At 39.5% G+C, this 25,187-nt stretch overlaps 1 protein-coding gene and 1 pseudogene across 2 annotated transcripts in view; both read right to left on the bottom strand.

Annotated features, from left to right (window-relative positions):
* The window catches only part of EIF2B3 (eukaryotic translation initiation factor 2B subunit gamma), a 109,031-nt gene that overhangs the window by 21,655 nt on the left and 62,189 nt on the right, over nucleotides 1-25,187 (bottom strand). The window contains exons 6-8 of one of the 2 annotated variants that reach the window (XM_070468249.1): nucleotides 20,773-20,862; nucleotides 2,027-2,154; nucleotides 694-884 (exon numbers count right to left, since the gene is read on the bottom strand). In XM_070468249.1, the coding sequence (XP_070324350.1) occupies nucleotides 694-884; nucleotides 2,027-2,154; nucleotides 20,773-20,862 (409 nt within the window). The remainder of the gene's footprint in view (nucleotides 1-693; nucleotides 885-2,026; nucleotides 2,155-20,772; nucleotides 20,863-25,187) is intronic. The other variant, XM_070468250.1, reaches the window with a different exon arrangement.
* Nucleotides 19,684-20,215, bottom strand: LOC110139517 (large ribosomal subunit protein uL23 pseudogene; annotated as a pseudogene).

Below are 25,187 nucleotides of genomic sequence, written 5' to 3'. Positions count from 1 at the left end.
CCAGTTTTCCCCTCCTCCTGTCCCTGCTACACAATAAAGAGCTCTTGCAAACAAGCTGCTTCCTTATTGTCCCCCCTCTTCACCCTCGCCTTAAATAAAACCTGGTGGGCCTTAAGAGCACTGCTTCCCCTTTAGTAGAAGCTACTCTTTCTCCACACTTCACAAACCTCAGGGTTAAAAGGATGGGTTAGTGAGACTCTGGATGCTCTAATGCTATTCTCCAGACTTCTCTCACATAGGCATTCCTTCCTTGATGCTTTGCCATCTGGGTACTCTATACTCTGTTCCTTCACCTTCTAAGGAAAGCCTCCTCTGTGTGCCTGTTTACTTCATCACAGTAACGGTTACACAGTATTCATCTGCTTGTTTATGAAGTGTTGTGGATATCCCCATGCTGAGCAGAATAGGAGAAAATCTGTTGAACCCAGAGGCCAGAAGTTAAGCCTTCCTGGAGATCTTGGCCTTTCTTTGGAGCCACAGAGGCTCTGCCTCTGCACCATGCCCCTCACTTCCCCTTTTGCTGTACTTGGGTACCCCTATGGTGTCTCCTGACATACCAGGTCTTGCTCAACCTTAGGAATGAGGGATTCTGTACAAGTTACTGTGCACCTAATGAAGAAATAAGACAAAAGGCTCTGGTCTGTTCCTGGGAGATGAACCCCCATGATTTCTCTTCTGAACTCATCCTCTCACCTGTCTGTTGGCTTCCATGTAGAGTGCTAGTGTGCTCACGCGAGAGCAGAGCCCCTCTTTCATGATGTGGACATAGCAGCGCACCTGTGATCTGGACAAACCCTCCCAGCTGTCTCCTTGACAGGCGTTCCAGCAGGCATCATAGGGAGCAAGGGTCAGTGTATTGGCTTCTTTTATAAAACTGTAAATATCTTCAGAATAAAAAACAAGAAAGTACATGAGACAGATAACAGAAAGGATATAGACTCGGTCAAGTTTTTAAAGAGGGTACAGCTCAAATCTCTTCCCCTGCAACTCAATCATGCAGCATGGACCCTGGGGAAATCCCACTAAAACCTGAAAGACTAAGTCAAAGATTAAAAGAGGCAATGTACTTTCATGTATATTTGAAATATTATGACACAAGAATGTTTTAAAAAGAGGTCCTATAAGAAAGTTTGACTGACGACCAAGCACTACTGGAGAAGATTAATAGACTCTTGTACACCATGGAGAAACACAAGTGACTGTCCAGGCTTTAGTGCCTAGCCCTACTGGCTTTGTGCTGCTAGCCTCTATTAACACATCTGGTACTTGTGCTGTCAGAGAAACAGCACAGGACCTGGGCCCCTATTTTTCAACTCCTACAACAGTCATTTGGAGTCTTTTATTTTATGATAAAGAAAACTGGGGCTCAAAAGACTGAAAAATCTGCCTTAGGTCACAGAGCTAATAAAAGGCAGAGTCAGATTTCAAACCCAGGTCTGAGATGCTAAGCCCTGATATCTTAACCATCATGCTATACTGTCTCAATTTATTCCTTTGATAAATACATTTTTTGGAACATCTACTATGAGTCCAGGACTGGGCCAGGGACTAGGCAAGGGTATGAGAGCAAAGACTGACCTCATCCCTACATCCTTGAAAGGAGAAAATCTGTTGGCTCTGGTTGGACTGTCATTATACGGCCCTTCACCTTTCTTCCCTTGATAGGAGAGGCTGAGTTTAGTCAGGAGTGTGTGGCTTTCCAGAGCCTAGAGAACAGAACTGAGAAATGGTGGGTAGAGTGCAAAGTCAAAAAGGTCTAGAGATGAACATTGCCAAATCAGGCCTGTTAACCAGAGAACATGACCAGAGGCATGGTTAGCCTGTCCCTGAAGAGCACAGGGATGAGAATCTGCTTGAGTAAGCCTGCCCAGAGCTCAGGGAGTGGCGTAAGCTAACCTGGCCTGCCTGCTGGCTGGATGAGAACCTGAGGCCTTGAGACAGGCATCTTGGGCTGGGCTAAGTTGTCCAGCCACTCCTTCCACAAGTGTCCCTACCCGTACCTTACTGCACCAACTCAAGCACTGACCTAAGGATTTCAGCTCCTTTTTCTTTAGATCCTCCTCTTTTTCTTCTTGTCCTTGTTGTGATGAAGCTGAGGAGAACTGTTTTCTTACTAGGTATGGGATCAGTTCACTCCGGATGGAAGTGATTGACCTAGGAAGAAAGAGTAGCCAAATATCAGAAATCTGATAGTCTGGATTCAATTAGAATAAAAAACTGTGCATCCAAGCAAAAGCCAAATTCCTTCCTGTCATGCCACCTTGGGACCGACAGAGATCAGAAATGGCAAGGGCTTGGCAGTTTTGGGGAAGCAGAAGATCTAAGTTCTCTCAGTTCAGGCTGGAGCTGGGCAAGCAGTGTGTTGAAACTGAGATGTCCTTCCCCTGATCTATGCAGAAAACAGTCTCTTACAATTCCTGTTTACAAAGTGTGTGCCTGAATGTTTGTATGGGTGTGCATGTCTTAACATGGTGTCTTGACTATTAACTGACAATAACTCATGAGAAGGCAGAAAGCTCTGGCCTTTTGAAAAAAAAAGTTGTTTCAAAATATTAAAATTTTTTCTACAAAGGCCTTGTATTTTCCATTAGATTAATCAGAGTATCTTAATTTTGGGCGGTTAGTATTATAGATGGAGAAGTCAATGGCACCCCACTCCAGTACTCTTGCCTGGAAAATCCCATGGATGGAGGAGCCTGGTAGGCTGCAGTCCATAGGGTTGCTAAGAGTTGGACACGACTGAGTGACTTCACTTTCACTTTTCACTTTCATGCATTGAAGAAGGAAATGGCAACCCACTCCAGTGTTCTTGCCTGGAGAATCCCAGTGACGGGGAGCCTGGTGGGCTGCCGTCTGTGGGGTCACACAGAGTCGGACACGACTGAAACAACTTAGCAGCAGCAGCAGTATTATAGATGGTGTCTTTTCAACAATTATTTTCTTCTTCTTGGTTAACAGAATCTCATTTTACTATATTTCAATCTTGGGGCCAACTGCCTTGATAAACAATCTTAATAATTTATCTGTAGATTCTGACAATCATACCAACTATGTAAACAATAATTTTCCTTCTTCCTAATTTGTATTTTTCATTATCTTATCATATTGTCTAAGACTTTCAATACACTAATGCTGAACAGAAGCACTAACAGCAGTTCATCCTTACTTATTCTTGATTTTAAAGGGAATTTTTCTTTTTTATCATTTAGACTGATGATTGTTACAGGTTTTATCACCAAAGCCACCATTTATTGATTGTCCTCTATGTGTAGACATTGGGCTTTGTACTTTATAGCTAATACTTGGCACATGTTATTGGTTTTGTAGATACCCTTTATCCAGTTAAGGAAGATCTCTCTTATTCCTAACTTTGCTAAAAGCTTTCATCAATGAATGGGTATTGAATTTTCTCTTTTTGCATGCATGGAGCTTATCATATTTTCTCCTCTTTTGCTCTGTTACAGTAATGGATTAAAAACTTATCTGATACTAGGACTTCCCTGGTGGTCCAGTGGTTAAGAATTCGCCTGTCAATACAGGGACACAAGTTCAATCCCTGGTCCAGGAGGATTCCACATGCCACAGAGCAACTAAGCCTGTGCGCCACAACTACTGAGTCCACGTGATGCAACTACTGAGACTACGTGCCAGAACTGCTGAAGCCCGCATGCTCTAGGGCCTGTGCTCCACAACGAGAGAAGCTACTGCAATGAGAAGCCCATGCACTGCAACTAGACAGTAGCCCCTACTTGCCACAACTAGAGAAATCCTGTGTGTAGCAACAAAGACCCAGTGCAGTGAATAAATAAACATTAAAAATTTTTTCTGATACTAACAGGTTGGATAACACTATTAAAAAACCATTTATACAATTTCTACTCTATCCTCTCTTACAGTAGTAGAATTATGAGTGATCCTTCTATTCTTTATGCAAATTATCAAATTTTATAATTTAAGCCATTCTTTATGTTTCTTGTCTTTTATTTTCTCCTAGATTCTACTCTTACAGATCCTACTACTCTCTTGGTTTGATTCCAGACTCTACAAATTTAAGTTCCATTTTAATGACTAATCCATCCTAATCCATTCAGTATTTCCCACATAGATTTCAGCCTCCCTTCTACTGAAGAGTGGGCTCCCTCATATTAATAACAGTTGTACTCATTTACCAAGGCTACCAAAGAATTTCAACAACAAAATTAACTTCAATTTACTTTCATGAAATCAGATCAGTCTAGGACAGCACTTACAGAGAGAAAATCAGACCAAAGATCAATATGTAGAAAAACTTTCAGAAGGCAAGAAATTTCCTATACTATTTTGTATCATTCAGATACAAGCAGTAAGCAACCCTGGCTAAGAGATTTGGAACTCTTCCATTTGGCCCCTCTGGGTCCCAGGAAGCATAGTGCTTCCCCATGGGTGCTGAACCAGGATGTTTGGTTTAAATGACCAGGAATCTGTAATGGGGAAGAAGGACCTGATCCTTAGTATAGTGAGTATGCTTCTAATTTACTTAGCAAAGGAACTGCAAAACTACCATATGATTTTTAATTTTCTCTCTCACACTGTAGACCTTTTAGAATTTTAAATCACTAATTACCTTAGAATTTAACAAGACTAGTAATATGCCAGTGACTTTGCTAGATCTTGGAAATACACTGTTTCTGACTTCAAAAAACTCATAATCAAGTGGACAGTAAGCTTAGTGTGGATTTAGTGAAAAGAGTAGAAGGAAATGAAACTGCTGAAGGAGGCAATGGAGCCAGACCATGAGAGCCTTCTGTGCAGGGGAGAAGTGTGGACTGAGACAGCCAGAGGGAGTTTGTAAGCAGGAAAGGGACATGATGAGTTCTATTTCTGAATGCGGTGATTCTGGTAGCAGTGAAAATAGGCTTGGAATAGGAGAATGAAAAGAGACCAGTTTCAAGACTCTGAAAGATGAGATAACATGGCCTGAGAGAGGGGTTAACATATGAGAGCCCAGTAAATCTGACTGCTGCTTCATACTTCCCATCCCCTCTCCCAGGCCCCACTCAAAGAAGTTCTGCAGGACCACACAGATGGAGTGTAGGTAGGAAGGCAAGACAGAGGCAGAGGCTGAGGAGGGTAAGCAAAATTACAAACCCTGGAGCTACACAGTTCATGGTTTTTGTCATTTTTAAAGGATCAAGTCAAACACCTTTGAAAAATTCTGTGTAAGCTGGAAGTTCTTGTATTGAATTTCAATGTGATTTTTCTTCTGATCCTTTGATGAAGATTAAAAATTTCCATATGAATACAAAGAATGAAACAACACTTATTCTTTGCTTTTTTCTCCCCTTTTAATACTCCAAGCCAGTGTGGGTAGCAAACGTTCCTTGGCCCCACTCTGGTGGAAAACAAGTCAGTTTCCTTTGAAGAAATGACAAAGCCTGGACAGCTGGGGGATTTCAGAGCCATGATGTTTACATTATAGGCCAAACAGAACTGTCACTGCAAGAGGCAAGCAAACAAGCCTTGGCACACAGCCTCTTTAGGCAGAACCCTTTAAGCAGATCAGACAGGATTTGAGGAGAGGACCTGAAGCATTCCTGCCAGGTCCCACCTGCCTCTGTAGGTGCTCAGCAATCAGGTCGATTCTCATAATGCAGTTGGCTTAGCATCATGATGGAGGACAAAATTATCCTTCTTGCTTCCTAGTCAAACTAAACGTAGCTCAAAGCTATGCCAAGAAATGGGAAATGCCACTGTGAACCATTGTGAACATCCCTTGGGGCTGAAGACCAGCAGCTGGATCCACTGCCCTGGGCTTGGCAATCTCACTTTCTCCTTTTCTTCTTCTTCTTTTTTTTTTTTTTAGTTCTACCAGTTTATTGCTACCAACCCATCTCCCTCCACCCTCGTGCACACATGCTCAGTCATGTAATCCCATGGACGTCAGCCCGCCAGACTCCTCTGTCTGTGGATTTTTCCAGGCAAGAATACTGGAGTCGGTTGCCATTTCCTTCTCCTCTTCTTCTTTTTTTTAAAAAAAGTTCACATTTATTTATTTATTTGGCTGCGCTGGGCCTTAGTTGTGGCATGTGGGATCTAGTTTCCTGACCAGGGATCGAACCCAGGGCCCCTGCATTGAGAGCACAGAGTCTTTAGCCACTGGACTACCAGGGGAATCCCCTCTCCCTTCCCTCTTAGATAGTTTTCCTAGAAACACCTGCCTCATGTCATAAGCTTCTAAGAAATAAAAAAATCACAAAGGAGAACAAAAGATTTGACTACTAGCTGCAAACAACTCCACAAAATAAGGCAAAATAATTGCTACAAATAGAACAAAAGATTAATATTCTTCACAGATAACTAGATTTAAATGTTTCCAAATATATAAAAATATTAAAAAAATAAGTATTAAAGTAAGATGTAATTTCTCTCACAAATTAGCAAGATTTAAAATAACTCATACATTGGTGATAAGGGTACTTCTCATACTTGTAAATTCATAAACTGGTAAAAATCTTTTCTAAAAATTGGCAATACATAACAAAGGTCTTGAAGATATTCATATTATTTTATTCTATAATTCTATTTCTGTACATCTGTGCTCAATAAATATATGCTGAAAAAAATAAAATAATCAGATAATAATACAGGATCTTAAAATATTATTTAATGTTATATATAAAATAATAAGTTATTAAAGAGTTATTAAAAACAACTCTTAATGTTATTAATAAAAACAGAGAACCACCAAATATTCAATAATGGAAAAGCAATAAAACACATATGTAATAGAATAGCATATAGGCAAAACTCAGTAAACAATTTTTTAATGACACAGGAAAATGCTCGTGAAAAAATACTGAACAAAGAAAGCAGAAGGCAGTTGTTTATATAGCACAATATCAAGTGTGTATATAAAAATAAATAAAATGATGGAAAGAAATACATTAAAATGTTCAAGGGACTTCAATCCCTGGTCAGGGAACTAAGATCTCTCATGCCACAGGACTTGGCCAAAAAAAGTTAGCAACTATCTCAGAGTAGTAGAATTATGAAAGCGTTAAGTCCTCAGTTGTGTCCAACTCTTTGTGACCCCATGAACTGTAGCCCACCAGCCTCCTCTGTCCATGGGATTTCCCAGGCAAGAATACTGGAGTGCGTAGCCCTTCCCTTCTCCAAGGGATCTTCCCAACCTAGGGATTGAACCTGGTTCTCCTGCACTGCAGGTGGATTCTTTACCACCTGAGCCACCAGGGGAGCATGAGTAGAGTTATGGGTGGCATTTTTTTTTTTTCCTTGCTGCAGGGCAGGCAGGATCTCAGTTCTTGGACCAGGGATTGAACCCAGGCGCTTGCAGTGGAAGCACATAATCTTAACCACTGGACTGCCCGGCAAGTCCCTTTATAGGCAGAACTGCCCGGCAAGTCCCTTTATAGGCAGAATTTTTTAAATATTTTCTCAATCTTCCAAATTTCACATAGGCCATTCGTTCCTTACTTCCTGTGGTATCACCTTCTTGATCTGTTTCTATTTCTGATACCGCTTTCTTTATTTCCTCTAAAATATTTGGTGTTTCTCAGGATTTTCCTTTTTTGCCTGTATTTTTCCCCTGCTATTCGTCTCCCTGAGATAGATCACTTGATGACTTCTTTGCTACTCATTCCCAAATGTAAACCCATAGCCAAGTCCTCTCTTCTTTTCAGTCTCACATTTTCAACAGCCTGATGGACCCTGTCATTTAGGTGACCCACAATATCTTAAACACAAAGTCTAAAACTGAATCCATCATCTTTCTCCCAACCCTTCTCCTACCCCCCACAAACACTGATTACTTTGCTTAGTGATATGGAGATTCATTTAGTTACCCAAGCTAACAACATGGTAATCATCTTGACTCCTCCTTCCTCCACTCCTCACATATAACCAGTCACCAAACACTGCTGATTTTATCCCCTAAATCTCTTTCAAAACTATGAACTTGCTGCATCTCTATTGCTACTGTCTAGTCTAAGCCACTGTCATTATTTGCCTGGACTCCTTCAGCTGCTTTTAATTGGTTTCTCTTCCTTCAGTCTTACCGCATGAAATCTATCCTTTCTATTGTAGACAGAATATCCTTTCTAAAGCACAATCTGTCTCTTCTTCCTTCAACCCACCCTCTGTGTTGCAGGCACAGTGATTTTTCTAAGTACAAATCTGATCTGATCTTCTTAAATTTATTTAACACTCAAGATAACAGTTACTTTTGTGTGCAGGGGATAGTTGCTTGAAGGGAGCTTCTGGAAATTGGGTAATATTCTACTTTTTGATCTAAATAGTAGTTACAAGGGAGTGTTCATTTTGTGAAAATTTACTGAGCTATAAAACCGCTCTCAAATATTATCTCTACTTGGAAGCCTTTTGTAACACTTGTAGGTTTCTGTATTGTCATAGCAAAGACAGGTATTTGTATTGTTTTTGAATCAATATCAAGTGTGAGTTTCATGCTAGGAAACTAATATATATTATCTCATATTCTTATAGCAATCCTTATGGTAAGTATTATCATCCTCATTTCATAAGTGAGGAAATCAAGGCTTAGAAAGGTTAGTTATTTTGATTAGGTCAACACAGCTTTTATAACGGAAGAGTGGAAACTAGTCTATATCTACCTCAAAGCTCAGGACTCTTTCCACTACACCATTCTAATCAGTATTCTGTGTTTTCTGCAACCACAGCGCTTTCTACAGGGTTGAAAATTTTCTGCTTATTGTCTCTATACCAATAAACACATAGTCAGTGCTAAATAAATATTTATTTGAATAGATGAATGAGTGGATATGTGAATGACTGAGTGTAATGCCTCTAAGCCAGACAGCTGGCAATAATTTCTTCTTCTGATTTTTGGAGATAGAAAGAAGAACTTTCCTGATACGGAAATGTAATGAACTCTACATATGTTTCTGTATTATTAATATTACTAGCATTAAAAATCCAACATCTGAAAAAAACACATGATACCAGTTCTGCTTAAATCTATTATTTTTAGCATTTTGCCTTGATCTGTGATCAGGTCTTTGTTGTAGCTATAAGTTTTTTTTTAGGGAAAGTCTAAAAATTATGTCCATGGCAAAGGGAAAAAATTGACTACTTTTACATTCTGCCTGTTCTGTTTTTGTAAGAAAATTTAAAAAGACTTAAAATCCTGTCTTCCACTTCAAGTCAGTCCTTAAAAATAGTAGTGAGCAAAGAGGCAGAACAGAAAACCTACTTTTATAAGGCCTGCAACTCAAGACTGCAGAGAACACTAAAGGTTTGGTTTCTTGCCTCTTCTCTCAGCAGAGCTGTAACTGGAAAGAAAACATGATTGCTGAGTTAACCCTATGCTTTGTTTTCAGGCTTTTTTTTTGTTCTTGCTGATCAAAGAAAATAGATATAATCTGGAATAGTAAACAGGAAATTGTTTTAGATTAAAAGGTACTGACTTTAGAACAAAGTATTTGGTATACAATATTCTGAGATATTCTTTTCCTCTTTTTAACAAAATATTGAAAGCTTCTATAAGAATAAATTTTTGATGCTGGTACATATGTCTTGAGAAAAACAAACATTCAGATCCTACAGGCTGGCAAGACTGCCTAGGCTTAGGGAAAGTCAACGAATATTTCATTCATTTGAATTTATTCACTGAGTACCCCAAACGTGTCAGGCATATTTTAGACTGTAGGGATATAACAGTCAAACAAAACAAGTAAATCCATGCCCTCATATTGACAGGGACAGAGTAAAGGGACAAAGTTGGTAATTAAATAGTTAATCCCAATAGGGGAGTGTAAGTGAAGAAAAAAATATGGGAGACCCCTGTAAATTAATGATCACTCAAGAAAGCAGGTCTGCCTAACCACAAAACCAAGCAAGCCCACTGTGCAACAAAACCATGGAACAGAAGCATGAGACACACCACTGAACAATCACGGCTTGAGAACCACATCCTGCCCAGTGAGCTCAGTAAAATTTAGGACATGCTCTCTGCACACATAAAAAACAATACTTTATAGAAAGGTGACATTTCAAAGTGAAAGATCCTCACTGTACTAAGACCTGAAATAATTTTTCCAGAGTGCCATAACAGTCCTGGCTTGACAAAGTAGGGACAAGAAAACTCCCCTACCCAACCTGGAGGAGGAGCTGATGATGGAAGTGTGACATCTACTCAAGAATGAGGAATAATGAGGTGGATGAACCTACAGACTATTAAACAGAGTGAAGTAAGTCAGAAAGAGAAAAACAAATATTGTATATTAATGCATATATATGGAATCTAGAAGGATGGTACTGATGAACCTATTTGCAGAGCAGCAATGGAGATGCAGACACAGAGAACAAATTTGTTCTCTTGACACAGTTGGGGAAGGAGAGGATAAGACGAGTTGGGAGAGTAGCATTGAAACATACTTTAGTGAAGTGAAAGTGAAGTCGCTGAACCGTGTCCAACTCTTTTCGACCCCATGGAGTGTAGCCCCCCAGGCTCCTCTGTCTCTGGGATTTTCCATGCAAGAATACTGCAGTGGGCTGCCATTTCCTTCTTCAGGAGATCTTCCCGACCCAGGGATTGAACCCAGGTCTCCTGCATTGTAGGCAGATGCTTTACCGTCTGAGCCACCAGGGAAGTCCTGGTGGAAACATACTTTACCATATGTAAAATGGATAGCCAGTGGGAATTTGTTGTATGATACAGGGAGTTCAAACTTTGTGCTCTGTGACAACCTAGACGGGTGAGATGGGATAGGAGGCGGAAGGGAGGTTTAAGAGAGAGGGGACGTGTGTATATCTATGGCTGATTCATGCTGATGTACGGCAGAAACCAACTCAATATTATAAAGCAATTATCCTTTAATTAAAAATAAATAAATTAAAAAATAAAGAGAGAGGGGATGTGTGTATACCTATGGCTGATTCAGGTTGATGTATGGCAAAAACCAATACAATATTATAAAGTGATTATCCTCCAATAAAAAAAAAGAGATTATAAAAAGAATGAGGAAGAAAGTGGGTTTTGCCCTTCCCTAATTTTTCTTTGATTATAAAACTGTAGCCCACTAAGTTCTCGGCCCTCTTGCCGACCAGCCTGTAGGCCTCACAAGCATCCTATTCTAACAAATCACTTGTTATATATCACTTTGCCTCTTGTTGAATTCTTTCTGTGCTGAGACATTAAGGACTGGAGCTCCTCGGAGGCCCCTGAAACAGCACCTAGTGGTTTCAGTATGAAGTTGACGATCTGGCTGCCTTTTTATTTATGGAGCAACTACTATGTGTCACAAGATGAGTCAGAGTTGGTTTGTCTTCAAAGAGTTAAAAAAAGTAGGAAAAAAAAAGACATGCAAATCCAATTTAATAGGATACATGTGATAACTGAAGATTATACAAGATCAGAAGAGAGAATGATTTCTTGCCTAATGGAGATAAACACAGACTACTATGGTAGCACAAAGCAAGGGTACCTATTCTAAGTGGAAGTGAAGAGAAAAAAAATTGAGAAAAAACTTCCTAGAGGAGTAATAACTAGATGAGTTTTAATAGATATTTAAGAATGTCAGAGAAGGAAGAAAGAAGGCAAGAATATCAGTTAAGCATTACTACTGAAGCCCATGGGCTCTAGAGCCCGTGCTCCATAGCTAGAAAAAGCCTGTGCGCCACAATGAAGACCCAGTGAAGCCTAAATAAATAAATAAATGAACATCACCATGAAAAAAACAAAACGAAACAACAAAAGTCAATGTGCTGCTAGGACTTTGTCCCTTTCTCAGCAGCAAAGAAGTCCCAGAGATCAAGATGAATGTAACCAAGAAGTCCAGAGAAGACTACCCTAGTTTAATTTTGGTAGCATCTACATATTCAGATACTAGTACGCAGCTACCATATAACAGCTCTGGTTTGAAGATTATGTAAACCATAAATTCTTACCTTAGTTTTATTTGGTTGTTTAAGTAAAAGATACCTCATACAATCTCTAGCACATCTAAGGACAGGAAAACAAGTACAGATAAGTCATATGGATACATGAACTGAACAGTAAGAAATCAAGGTTCCTGACTATCTCCCATGGCACTGCATGGTCCCTCATCGTTTACCTCTTCTCTGCTTTCCTGTGACTCATGGCTTTTCGAGGCAGTCTAGCACATTATCTTCCATGTGGCTTTAACTATCACCCTGATTCTGACCATGTAGTATAGCTGCCTATTTCCAATTCCCAACTTCAGTTTGTGGAGCCCATCTTTACTCCCCTGCATCTCTATTTAGCTAAGACCAGGAAGCTGTGACTGCTCTCTTATCCTCCCAGGTATACATGCACATGTGTGTGTGTGTGTAACAGAGACATCTGAGATATGTGGTGGACGTTGCTAGCAATCAATTCATCAACAGTGGCTGATTTTATCAGGGCCTTGACTGTATGACATTGAGCAAATTACTTGAAGCTTTATCTTCCTCTTCTATAATATGAAGTTAATACCAAATGAGAGAACTATTTTAAGGAGTGAATGAACTGAAGTGTGAAAAGTACCCAAAACAGTGCCTGGTACATGGATGGTGCTCTGAAGGCCAAACCCTAAAGTTGTATGTCCTGCACTGACAGATTGGGTTTTAACACTAGAAGAGGGCGATTATAATTTTGGGTTCTTGTGAACAGGAAGAAGTATTCAGTTTTAATTCTTCCTCTTTCAAAGATTAACCTCCTCTACGTCTCTTAAAATGGCTAGCAGGTCTAGCAGGTCAGGAAAAGGAAAAGAAAGACAATTCTTTCCCCGGTTTCTGTGCTAAAGGAAACCAGGACTAATTCTGGTATAAACTTCCTGTCTTCCAAGGCTTCAGCTCAGAGAGCCAACATACTGCTGAGTGCTTTACAGGGCCAGTCTCCTTTTGGAGCAACTCTTGCTAAGCCACACAAAAAGTTCCAAAATGGCCAGCTTCCTTAAGCTTAGATCAGATAACTTTGTAAAAGAGGAGAAACTTTTACCTTACCACTCAACCTAAAGAGACATCACAGTGATAATACTCAGTGTAAGCTCTGCTCTGGCCATAAAATCCAACACATTTTTGAATTAAAAATTTCAGACAATCTTTGGAATATCCATCTGTCAAACTACATTCAGAAATGGATAAAAAGACCTTCTAAAATATATTTTTGTATATCTTTTTATTTCTTTAGAGCAAAAAATTTAATTACGTTACACTGAAAATATACACTAATACTGCAATTTGCTTTTTTTTTTTTTAAAGTAAATGTGTCTTGGAAATCTTTCCACATCACCACACAGAGTCATACTTCATTCTTTTAACAGTTGCACAATAATATAATTAATTACCCTGTTTAAACGGTTACAACTTTTCCCTGTTATGAACAATGCTGCAAAGAACATTTTGCAACTAATATTTCCATACTTTTAAGTAAATATTTCTGTGGGATAGAGGCTTTGAAGAGGAACTGCTTAGGCAGGGAGTATATAGTTGTAAGTTCAGATAGGTATCATCAACTACCCTACAAAAAGTTTATGTAGAAAAGTATAAGAGAATTTCCCCACAGCCTTGCTAGCTTCATCACAAAATTTAAAAATCTGTCATACAATAATACAAAATCTGTCATACATATAAGTATACAAAATTATAATTAAAACTGCTTAACATGTATTTTTATTTAAGAGAGTAGGCATCTTTTGATGTATACTAGCTTTTTCTACGAACCCACTACTTACAGCTTTTATCCATTTTTCTACTGAGTCATCTACTAATGACTCAGTAGATTTTATTTTATTTTATTTTTTGACTCAGTAGATTTTAAGTGCTCTTTGTAATGTACGGAAACTAGTGTTTGGGGTAGCTTGGTATTGCAAGACCTTTGTTGTTTATTTTTGTGTTGTTGTTTAGTTGTTAAGTCATGTGTATCCAACTCTTTTGCGACCCCATGGACTGTAGACCACCAAGCTCCTCTGTCCATGGGATTTTCCAGGCAAGAATATTGGACTGGGTTGCCCTTTCCTTTTCCAGGCGATCTTTCCAATCCAGGGATCAAACTCACATCACCTGCAGTGCAGGCAGATTCTTTACCACTGAACCCCTTGGGAAGCCTCTGTTTATTTTTATACTATGTTTACTGGATTTTTTTCCCCCACAACACAGAACTTTAAAAACTGGTATTAGTCAAATTTATCAATCCTCTTTTTTTTTAATGGCTTCTAAGATTTATTTGATACTTAGAAAGCTTGAGTTAGAAATAACTCAAGAACACATATTGATGAAGCTAAGTGCCTTAAGGCACACGTAGACTAGCAGACATTCAGCATGACATCGGCATCCAAGTTAAACAGTGGCATCCTAAGGCAACTTCTGCCACATCTTTATTACCCCAGACACTACTTCTTGGGCTCATGCATTACTTCAGCTGGATGTGGTGATGCTCATCAACTAAATATGATGTAGTCGGATTTGCAATTTAGAAAAGTCCCCCAGTAGTTTTGTGACCGATGAATTAAAAGAGGATAGCCTGGAGGCAGAAGATTAGCAAGGAGAATGTTATAGTAAGCCAGCTGAGAAATGATAGACTGTTAGCTAAAAATCAATATTGAACTACATTACCTTATTAAGCTCAGTTCAATAACTGTTCAGTCTCTCCCTCCCACTGCTGCTGGAGCATCTTTCTAAAGCATAGCTGTCATGACACTCCTGCTGCCTGAAGTGCCCTTTTCGCATTTATTAAGACTGGGGACCTCTGACTCATTTTTTTCTCTCTTGTTTCATAATATAATTTTCTCAAAGTTACAGAGATAATGGTCTGTAAAACTGTATTCATCTTGGTATCCTCACCCCCCAACACAGCAATTGGAATATATTTAGGTATTTATTAAATGTCTACTGCTTTGAATTAAAAATATATATATAAGTCCAATTCATTTTTTAAACTTTTAAAATAAATTTTTTTTGGTAAAATACATATAATAAAATGTACCTATTTAAGAGTTCCCTGGTGGCTCAGATGGTAAAGAATCTGCCAGCAATGCAGGAGACCCAGGTTTGATCCCTGAGTCAGGAAGATCCCCTGGAGAAGGGAATGGTTACCTATTCCAGTATTCTTGCCTGGAGAATTCAGAGAAGCCTGGTGGGCTATATTCCATGAAGTTGCAGAGTTGGAAATGACTGAGCAACTAAGACTTTACCTTTATTTAAAACACACAGTTCAATAAGTTTTTTCAAATATATACTACTGCAATCACTACTCCAAATCAAGATATAAAGTACTTCCATCATCCCTCCCAAATTCCCTTGTGCTTCTAGCACACTATTATACTACTCTACTATACTCTCATACTACTTAACACATTTACTATAATAATTTAACCTGTCTGCTTCTCTCTAAACTGTGAGCAACCTGAAGGTAGAAACTATATCGTTTCATCTTTAGCGTCCAGCAACACAGGTGATCAATGAAAAGTCTTTACTATGCACCAAGTACTACTCTAAGCCCTTCACAACTATTTTTCTTTTTTTTTTTACAACTATTTTTCACAATCACCATTATGTGTCAGGTACCATCTGTTCCAATTTCCAGCTGAGGAAAGTGAGGTACAGAAAGGTAGACACCTGTCCAGGGTCACACAGCTCAGTTTAAACTTCTCATGTCAAAGACTGTACAGGTTTTCTTCTCTCCACAGCCTTCCCTATAGCTTTTCTACTCAACTGCAGAAATACTCATGTCTTCTTGAACTACTGATATACCTAATTACTTCTGCTGTCCAAACTGTCACAACATCTCCTTTCCTTCCATTCATCAAGCATATATTGAATGCCTTATCAATCCAGGTAGGAATCTAATCTCAAGGAATCTGCGTGGAAGATATTAATATGTATTAATAGAAGATTAAAATTTACAGGGCTGAATGTTAATTTCCATAGGTGAGAGAAAAGATTGCTAAAACAGTCCTTTTTTGAAGCTATATCTCTCTCCTAGGTTTCCTTTTCCCTATCTATCTCTAAAGGAGTCATTTTCATAACCAGATTACTATAAATGCCTCCTTTAATCTCACCAAGTCTGAGAGGTAATGGGTAGATGGGGAGAAGAAAGATATAAAGGTCTTTAAGACCTTGAGATGGGGAGGTGGTTTGAGCTAGGCTCTGTATCCTCCTCTGTTACAACAAGCTCTGGGAAAGTCCCATTTGGTGGAGCTTCTGGCCAGGAGTCATAGAATCACCAAATTGAGGCTTGTCCTCCAGGTATATACCACCACACTACACTTGCCAGGTGGGGGACCTGCTAACTGGTGGGGGTCAAATGAGCTACAAAGGTGCTGCAGCAGCCAGGATGAGGCTGACTTTGTTGCAAAACTAATGCATATTCAGACACCAAAAGCTAAAATCCCATTTGGTAGTATTAAGGTAATGCTCTTAGATTTTTTTTTTAAGTGCAAGAGTAGTATTGAGGTATTGTTTAGGGATACATACTGAAATATTTATACATAATTACAACTGAAATCATTACAGATGAAATTATATCATAATGATTAGCTTTAAAATAACCTGGTGTGACAGTGGCAAGATTGGTGGTAGCAAATATAAACTAAGATTAGCCATGAACTGGTGACTACTGAAGTTGTATGAGGGCTTGCTCAAAATTCTCCAAGCCAGGCTTCAACAGTACGTGAACTGTGAACTTCCAGATGTTCAAGTTGGGTTTTGAAAAAGCAGAGGAACCAGAGGTCAAATTGCCAACATCCATTGGCTCATAGAAGAAGCAAGAGAGTTCCAGAAAAGCATCTACCTCTGCTTTATTGACTACACCAAAGCCTTTGACTCTGTGGATCACAACAAATTGTGGAAAATTCTTAAAGAGATGGGAATGCCAGACCACCTTACCTGCCTCCTGAGAAATCTGTATGCAGATCAAGAAGCAACAGTTAGAACCAGACATGGAACAACAGACTGGTTCCAAATTGGGAAAGGAGTAAGTCAAGGCTGTATATTGTCACCCTCTTATTTAACTTATATGCAGAGTACATCATGTGAGCAGAGTACATCATGTGAAATGCCAGGTTGGATGAAGCACAAGCTGGAATCAAGCTTGCCGGGAGAAATATCAGTAACCTCAGATACACAGATGACACTACCCTTATGGCAGAAAGCAAAGAAGAACTAAAGAGCCTCTTGATGAAGGTGAAAGAGGAGAGTGAAAAAGTTGTCTCAAAACCCAACATTCAAAAAACTAAGATCATGGCATCTGGTCCCATCATTTCATGGCACACAAAGGCTTTGGTGTAGTCAAAAAAGCAGAGGTAGACATTTTTCTGGAACTCTCTTGCTTTTTGTATAATTCAATGGATGTTGGCAATTTGATTGCTGGTTCCTATACCTTTTCAAAACCCAGCTTCATGGCAAATAGATGGGGAAACAATGGAACAGACTTTATTTTGGGGGGCTCTAAAATCACTGCAGATGGTGACTGCAGCCATGAAATTAAAAGGTGCTTGCTCCTTGGAAGAAAAGCTGTAACCAACCTAGACAGCATATTAAAAAGCAGAGACATTACTTTGCTGACAAAGGTCTCTCTAGTCAAAGCTATTTTTTCCAGTAGTCATGTATGGATGTGAGAGCTGGATTGTAAAGAAAGCTGAGCGGCGAATAATTGATGCTTTTGAACTGTGGTGTTGGAGAAGACTCTTGAGAGTCCCTTGGACTGCAAGATGATCAAACCAGTCAATCCTAAAGGAAATCAGTCCTGAATATTCATTGGAAGGACTGATGCTGAAGCTGAAGCTCCAATACTTTGGCCACCTGATGTGAAGAACTGACTCATTTGAAAAGACCCTGATGCTGGGGAAGATTAAAGGCAGGAGAAGGGGATGACAGAGGTCGAGATGGCTGGATGACATCACCGACTCGATGGACATGAGTTTTTTTTCTTCGGACAATGAGTTTGAACAAGCTCCGGGAGTTGGTGATGGACAGGGAAGAGTCGAGTGCTGCAGTCCATGGGGTTTCGAAGAAGTGGACGTGACTGAATGACTGAACTGAACTGAAGCTGTATGAGGGGTACATGGGAGTTAACTGTATCACTTTCTCTACTTTTGTATCTGTGTGAAATTTTCCATAGGAAATAATTAAAAAAAAAAAAAGGTCTCTACCATTACTGTATCCTCTCTCAGAATATCAAGGCCAGGACCTATTTGACAGTGATTCATTTTCACTTGGGATTAAAAAAAATAAACACTTTCATGGCAAAGAATTAACTTCACTTTTAAAACATGGATAGCCCAGACACTGGTAATTGGAAAATGGGTCCTGATAACTTTAATCTGTGAGGGCAGAGCCCCTATCTGCTTATTCACCATGGATCTCACAGCTGATTTAGCACAATGCCTGCCTCGTAACAGGAGCTTAATAAATATGTGCTGATTGAATGAAAAAACAGAATAATAAGTCAAAAGGGAGCAGGGCAATACTGTCCTGGTGAGAGAAAACAGAGAAACAACAATACCTGGGAAAGCTTTCCAGGAGCCCAAATAATTTATTTTACCACTGGCTCTACATGGGGTTTCTGTAGTGGGTTAGCAGGAGTTATAGGTGGTAAGGGTTAGGATGCTGCAAAAAAATATTATATTGGGCATGGAGGGACAATTTCCGTTCCCCTCAATATTCTTGTATATATCCAAGTCCACCAGTCAACAGCATGCTTAGCACTTAAACTCAGGTTCTCAGACTCCCTTCCCCAGCTCGTCTGAGGGAACTTATTGCTGTCGTACCAGCCTGACTGCTTTCCAGTTACCAGCACCATGTAAGGTAGAAACTCATCCAGAAGCCATCAAGGAAGACTAGCTGTTCATCTTCTTAACCAGACAGTTATTAAATCTTTTCCTACCTGTTCTTCTGAGGACTCTAGTTGCACTGCTTATCAAAATCCTTGAGATTAGGCTTCCATGGTGGCTCAGTGGGTAAAAAATCCACCTGCCAATGCAGGAGACACGGGTTCCATTCCTGATCTGGGAAGACCCCACAGGCAGCGGACCAACTAAGCCCACGCGCCACAACTACTGAGCCTGTGCTCTACGGCCAGTACCCCACAACCACCGAAGCTTGTTCACGCTGGAGCCTGTGCTCCACAACAAGAGAAGCCGCTGCAATGAGAAGCCAGTACCCCACAACCACCGAAGCTTGTTCACGCTGGAGCCTGTGCTCCACAAGAGAAGCCGCTGCAATGAGAAGCCAGTACCCCACAACCACCGAAGCTTGTTCACGTTGGAGCCTGTGCTCCACAACAAGAGAAGCCGCTGCAATGAGAAGCCAGTACCCCACAACCACCGAAGCTTGTTCACGCTGGAGCCTGTGCTCCACAAGAGAAGCCGCTGCAATGAGAAGCCAGTACCCCACAACCACTGAAGCTTGTTCACGCTGGAGCCTGTGTTCCACAAGAGAAGCCGCTGCAATGAGAAGCCTGCACATCACAACTAGAGAGTAGACCCCACTCTCTGCAACTGCAGAAAGCCTGTGTGGCAAAGAAGATCCACCACAGTAAAAAAAATTAATTAATTAATTAATTAATTAAATTATGTATGAAAAAAATCCTTGAGATCAACCACAAATGGAAGTTTTCTCTCTGGAAACCCACCCACATCCTGTGATCTTTAAGATTGACTGGTTTGATCAGACAGTCTCTGGTGAGTATTTTTTTTTTTTTTTTACATAGTGAAAACTTTTATATTTGGAATTAGCCAGCTGGACTCAGTTTAGATGATCCCAATTTTGTTGGCAACATCCAAAGCATCATAGTCAGGAGCCAGTCGAACATATGCCTTCTTCTCTCCATCAGGCCTGATCAGAGTATTGACCTTAGTCACGTCAACGTCATAGAGCTTCTTCACAGCCTGTTTAATTTGGTGCTTGTTGGCCTTGACATCCACAATGAATACCAGTGTGTTGTTGCCTTCTATTTTCTTCATGGCTGACTTGGTGGTGAAGGGGAATTTGATGATGGCATAGTGGTCAAGTTTGTTTCTCCCGGGGTGCTCTTCCAAGGATATTTGGGCTGCCTCCTGAGCCGCAGTGTTTTGGGCTGCTGGAAGGTGGGTGACGTCTGGATCTTCTTTTTCTTGTGGCTGTGGACACCTTTCAACACTGCTTTCTTGGCTTTCAAAGCCTTTGCTTTGGCTTCAGCTTTAGGAGGGGCAGGGATTTCCTTCTTCACCTTCGGTGCCATCTTCATGAAAAGCTCTGGTGAGTATTTAAGGCCCACAGTTCTATTATCAAAGCAAAACTACAAAAGTACCACATTTCTTAACTCATGATTTTCATGAACTCATGAAATTCATGAAACTTCACTCAGTGAGGTGGACTTCTTTTCCAAAACTGGAGGAAAACTTGCTCTTCTTTCTTTCCTTCTCTTGGGTAAGTGTCTGGCCCTTTGCTAAGAGGGCCCATCTATGGGACAATTGCCCAGGGAAAGGACAACCTCTTGGAGACAAATAGCACTACAGCTGGGGAGCTCACCCTTGCAGAAAGAAGGAAGAGCCTGAAGCTGTGTAGAAAGATGCTTCGTAAGTGAATATTAGTTTTATAAAAGTAATTTGCCGGTTATTATAGCACAGGCCCCCTAAATATAAGCTGGTACAGATGAAATAACAGTATGCTGATAACATAATTTCATTTCTATAATAAACTATGTTATCTATACAAACTAGTTATTTACATAACTGGTTTATTATCAAGGTTTAAAACTGTTAACTAAGTCACAGGGTAGCTTAAGTGCTGTGAATTTGACTCAATCTCCCTCCTTACTTATTTTCCATTAGGAAGTCCACAACGTATTTTTTCAAGCAGTAGAGGTGGGCATCTACAAGGCCTGTGTGGAAACGTATTCTTGGGTGCCTGCAAAAAGAACGAGAGAGAAGAGGGTCACATGAGTTCCACTCTATTATTAGGTAGTATGCATTAGGAAGTTTCTGAGGGTCAGAGTCATGCTACCTACACCTCACTCTGGAGAGACCAAGAAGGTGATTATCGGCTCTGATGCTACCACAGAAAAGGCTGTCTCTTTATGGAAGCCCTATTTCACACTTTCTGAGGTCTTTAGGCTTCCAAAGACATGAATCCAAAACTGGTAAGCCACCAGGTCATTGACAAGTCATCTTCTATTTTACTACAAACTCCTACCCACAATTCTTGTAACTAACATTTTCTTGCTTCTACTCCAACTGCCTCACTTCCTGCAGGCCATACTTAAACCATGCTTTCCTTTAGTATTTGACATATATTACTCCATGTTCATAGAAGATGAAGTAAAATTTTATGAATACTCCTTAACTCCCTACTCTTAATTATTCACCAGGAGTTTCCTCAGGTTGACTTTCTTCAGGAAATCTTCCCTGAGGACCCAAGTTTGTGTTCCTACAACACTTGGTGCCCACTTCTACCAGAAAACTTAGCACAGAGCAATGTAACAGCCTACTTACTTGTGCTCTTTCCCACTAGACTAAAAGTTATCTGAGGGCAGAGATTTATTTATTTTTTAAGTATTTATTTGGCTGCCTTGGGTCTTAGCTGTAGCACACAGAGTTTTTGTTGTGACGCACAAACTCCTGAATTGTGTCCACGCAGGCTGCACTATGCAGGCTCAGCAGCTGTGGTGCACGGACTTGACTGCTCCCTGGTATGTGGGGTCTTTGTTTTCTGACTAGGGGTTGAACTTGCATCCCCTGCATTGCAAGGTGGATTCTTAACCACTGAACTACCAGGAAAGTTCCAATATTTATTTTTATAGTCTTAGTACTAAGCATTGGATCTCACACAGAATGAATGTTTCATAGTGGCTGAACAGACAAACACACAAATAAATTAGGTCAAATTAAGGCATTTGCTTAGTTGCTATTTATTGGCTTCCCTGGTGGCTCAGTGGTAAAGAATCTGTCTGCCAATGCAAGAGACGTGGGTTTGATCCCTGGGTCAGGAAGATCCCCTGGAGAAGGAATGGCAACCCACTCCAGCAGTCTTGCTTGGAAAGTCCCATGGACAGAGACTGGCAGGCTAGAATCCATGGAGTCGCACAGAGTTGGACACAATTCAGAGACTTAACATGCACTAGCTCCTACTTAGTCTACTAACTTTGGTTTCAGCCTGAAGAAATGCCATGTTTCATGTTCCAAGTCATTTTATTTAACAAAATAAAAGAGAGCTGAAGGAAAGGAGGGGAAGAGTAGGGTGGAAGAATGGCAGTTCCAATTGTAGCTGCCTGGTTATTATCTTCTACTCTCTGTTACTCTCCTTTGACTGCTTATAGTCTGAATGAAAATTATTCTCATAGGATCTAGATACCTTAGAAGTAATTTTCCAGGTGGCACAGTGGTAAAGAATCTGCATGCAACGCAGGAGACACAGGGCACACAGATTCGATCCCTGGGTGGGGAAGATCCCCTGAAAAGAGGACATGGCAACTCACTCCAGTATTCTGGCCAAGAAAACCCCATGGACAGGAATCTGGTGGGCTACAGTCCACAGGGTCCATGAGGTCACAAAGAGTCATACATAACTGAGCAACAACACACACACACCACCCTGGGCTTCCACTCTTTGGGGAAGAAGGGGGGGGGGAAATGCTTCCAAAAGAGCAAGAGAAAAGTCGGATTTCAGATCTCACATCTATAACACACACACCCCAAAAGCCAATTACTGTATACAATGAGGATGAAGAAGAAAGTTACATCCCATTTCTCACTTCCTGAAATTCTTGAGTTCCAAGAAATTCTTCAGGAAACAGAATTTTGCAAATACAGTTACTTACCTTGTGGTGCCCAGGTTTGATTTGAAGTTCACATTATGATAATTCTCCCCTGATCTAAGCAATTTGGAAAGCTGAACTCTCTTGTTCAGTTCCTTGGTTTGTGAATTCCTTGACTCATTTAACATATTCTACTTAAATTATTCCCTCCTTGCAACTACCTTATGAAATAGATATATATCTCATATTTATAGCTGAAGTCAACTTGTATCATACACCTGGGGAAAGAATAACTTAAAGTTTGAGTAATCACCTTCTAAATTGTTACCAATCCCTAGCTCAAATGGCAATAACATTCATAAAGCATTTTACAGTTTATAAATTTTTTCCAGCTTTTTACTCTCAGTATATAAAGTAGGTAAAACAAAAAATTCTTCCATTAAAAAAAATTTCCAAAAATTTAGTTGGTACACTCAATGCGAGAGATTTAGCTACAAACTTGAAATACAATAAAGGAACAGAGATGGGCAATTCAGAGATTTTTTTCTTTCACATGAAATTTGTATTGAATACAAATTTTGGGACCAGGATTTAATGCCATTTAAGTTGCCCAAAAGGTTGTTTTCTTATTTTATTTTTCCCCATTTAATTATTTTAAATGGGATTAGAAATAAGAACTGATATTTTAAAATAAAACAAAATAAACAAAACCAAAAAACCTCAAACAGGCACCAGTAAATCTGGGTAACTGGTTGATTGCTCTGGGCCATGAAGATGTTTTTGATTTGTACAAAATAAAGAAATCAGTAATAGAAATGATAAGACATGTAGAAATAGTTATAACTTACCTAGGACAATATAAGCCATCAGGATTATTTTTATAGACTTATTTTGATAAGTATTTACTGTTTAACTGCAAAGACCAATGGCTTTTAAAGTATCTTCAAGAAAGTCTTTAGCTGGTTTGTACAATTTACTATTTTAACCATTTTCAAGTATATAGTTCTGTGGGATTAATTACATTCACTTTGTAGGACAACTATCACCAACATCCATCTCCAATACTTTTACATCTTCTGCAATTGAAACTCTGAATCCATTAAACACTAACTCCCCATTCTCTTCTTCCTCCTAGCCCCCTGTAACCACCATTCTATTTTGTCTTTATGATTCTGGCTAGTCTGGGAACCTCATATCAGAAGAATCATACATTTGTTCTTCTTGTGACTGGTTTATTTCATTAGCATAATATCTTTACTGTTAATGTTGAAGCATGTGTCAAAATTTCCTTCCTTTTGAACTCTGAATAGTATTTCATTGTATATGTGTACCACATTTTCTTTACCTAGTCACCTGTCAATGGATACTTGAATTGCTTCCACCTTTTGGTTATTGTGAATGATGCTGCTATGAACATGTGTACAAATATTTAATCTGTTTCATACACACATTTCTTAAATTTTAATTATGGAAATTTTCAAACATACACAAAATAAAGAGAAAAACATAATAAACTCCCATGTGCCCAAAGAGTTTCAATTATCAACATTTTCTAATCTTTAAAAACTTTTTGCTGCAGTATTTACTATGGGTTAAATTGTGTCCCCCCCAAAAGATAACCCACAATACCTGTGAATATGATCTTAATCGGAAGTATGATGTCTGTAGATGATCATGTTAAGGTTAGATCATTAGAGGAGCCCTAATCCAATAGGACTAGTACCTTAATAAAGGGGAAACTTGAACACAGAGACAGATATGCAGAGGGAAGACAATATGAAGAGACGAGGAGAATGCCATCTACAAGCCAAGAATGCCCAAGGTTTCCAGAAGATAGAAGGGTGGAACAGATTCTCCTTCATAAACCTCAGAAGGAACCAATGCTGAAAATATCCTAATTTTGGATTTCTATCCTTAAGAATTGTGAAGACAATAAACTTCTGTTGTTCTAGGCCACCCAGTTTACAGTGATTTGTTAATAGCAAACTAATATAGTTTTTAAAAGCATATTCCAGACACAAAATCATCTTACTGTAAATATTCCAGTATGTGTAGTACGTATTTCCAACTGATAAGGGACTATGAAATACAATCACTATATTACTACACATAATAAAATTATAAACAACTTCATAACATCTAATATCCAATCCAAATCCAGATTTCTCTTTTTATAGCTAGTCTGTCTAAATCAGAGCCTCACAATGCATTTGGCAATTTCAGTTAAAAAAAGTTCTCCCTTTTTATTTCCTGGACAAGCCATATGATTAGAGAGTGAATCATCTGTTTTGTAGAACACTGACTGCTTTGAAATATCTTCCAAAAAAAATAGATTTATTGATACATGCCACTGAAAAACTAAGCCTGCACATCTTAACTAAAGAGTCTCAAGCAGCCAAATAAATATTTTTTTTTAAAGATGTATAACATGATCCTTGGGGCTCAGACTATAACACACTGATTATCCCAGGACTCTCCT

Source organism: Odocoileus virginianus, chromosome 5 (genome assembly GCF_023699985.2).
Source record: "Odocoileus virginianus isolate 20LAN1187 ecotype Illinois chromosome 5, Ovbor_1.2, whole genome shotgun sequence".
Lineage (NCBI taxonomy): Eukaryota > Metazoa > Chordata > Mammalia > Artiodactyla > Cervidae > Odocoileus > Odocoileus virginianus.
The sequence above is the reverse complement of the archived record's forward strand: the minus strand, read 5'-3'. Positions and strand labels throughout refer to the sequence as shown.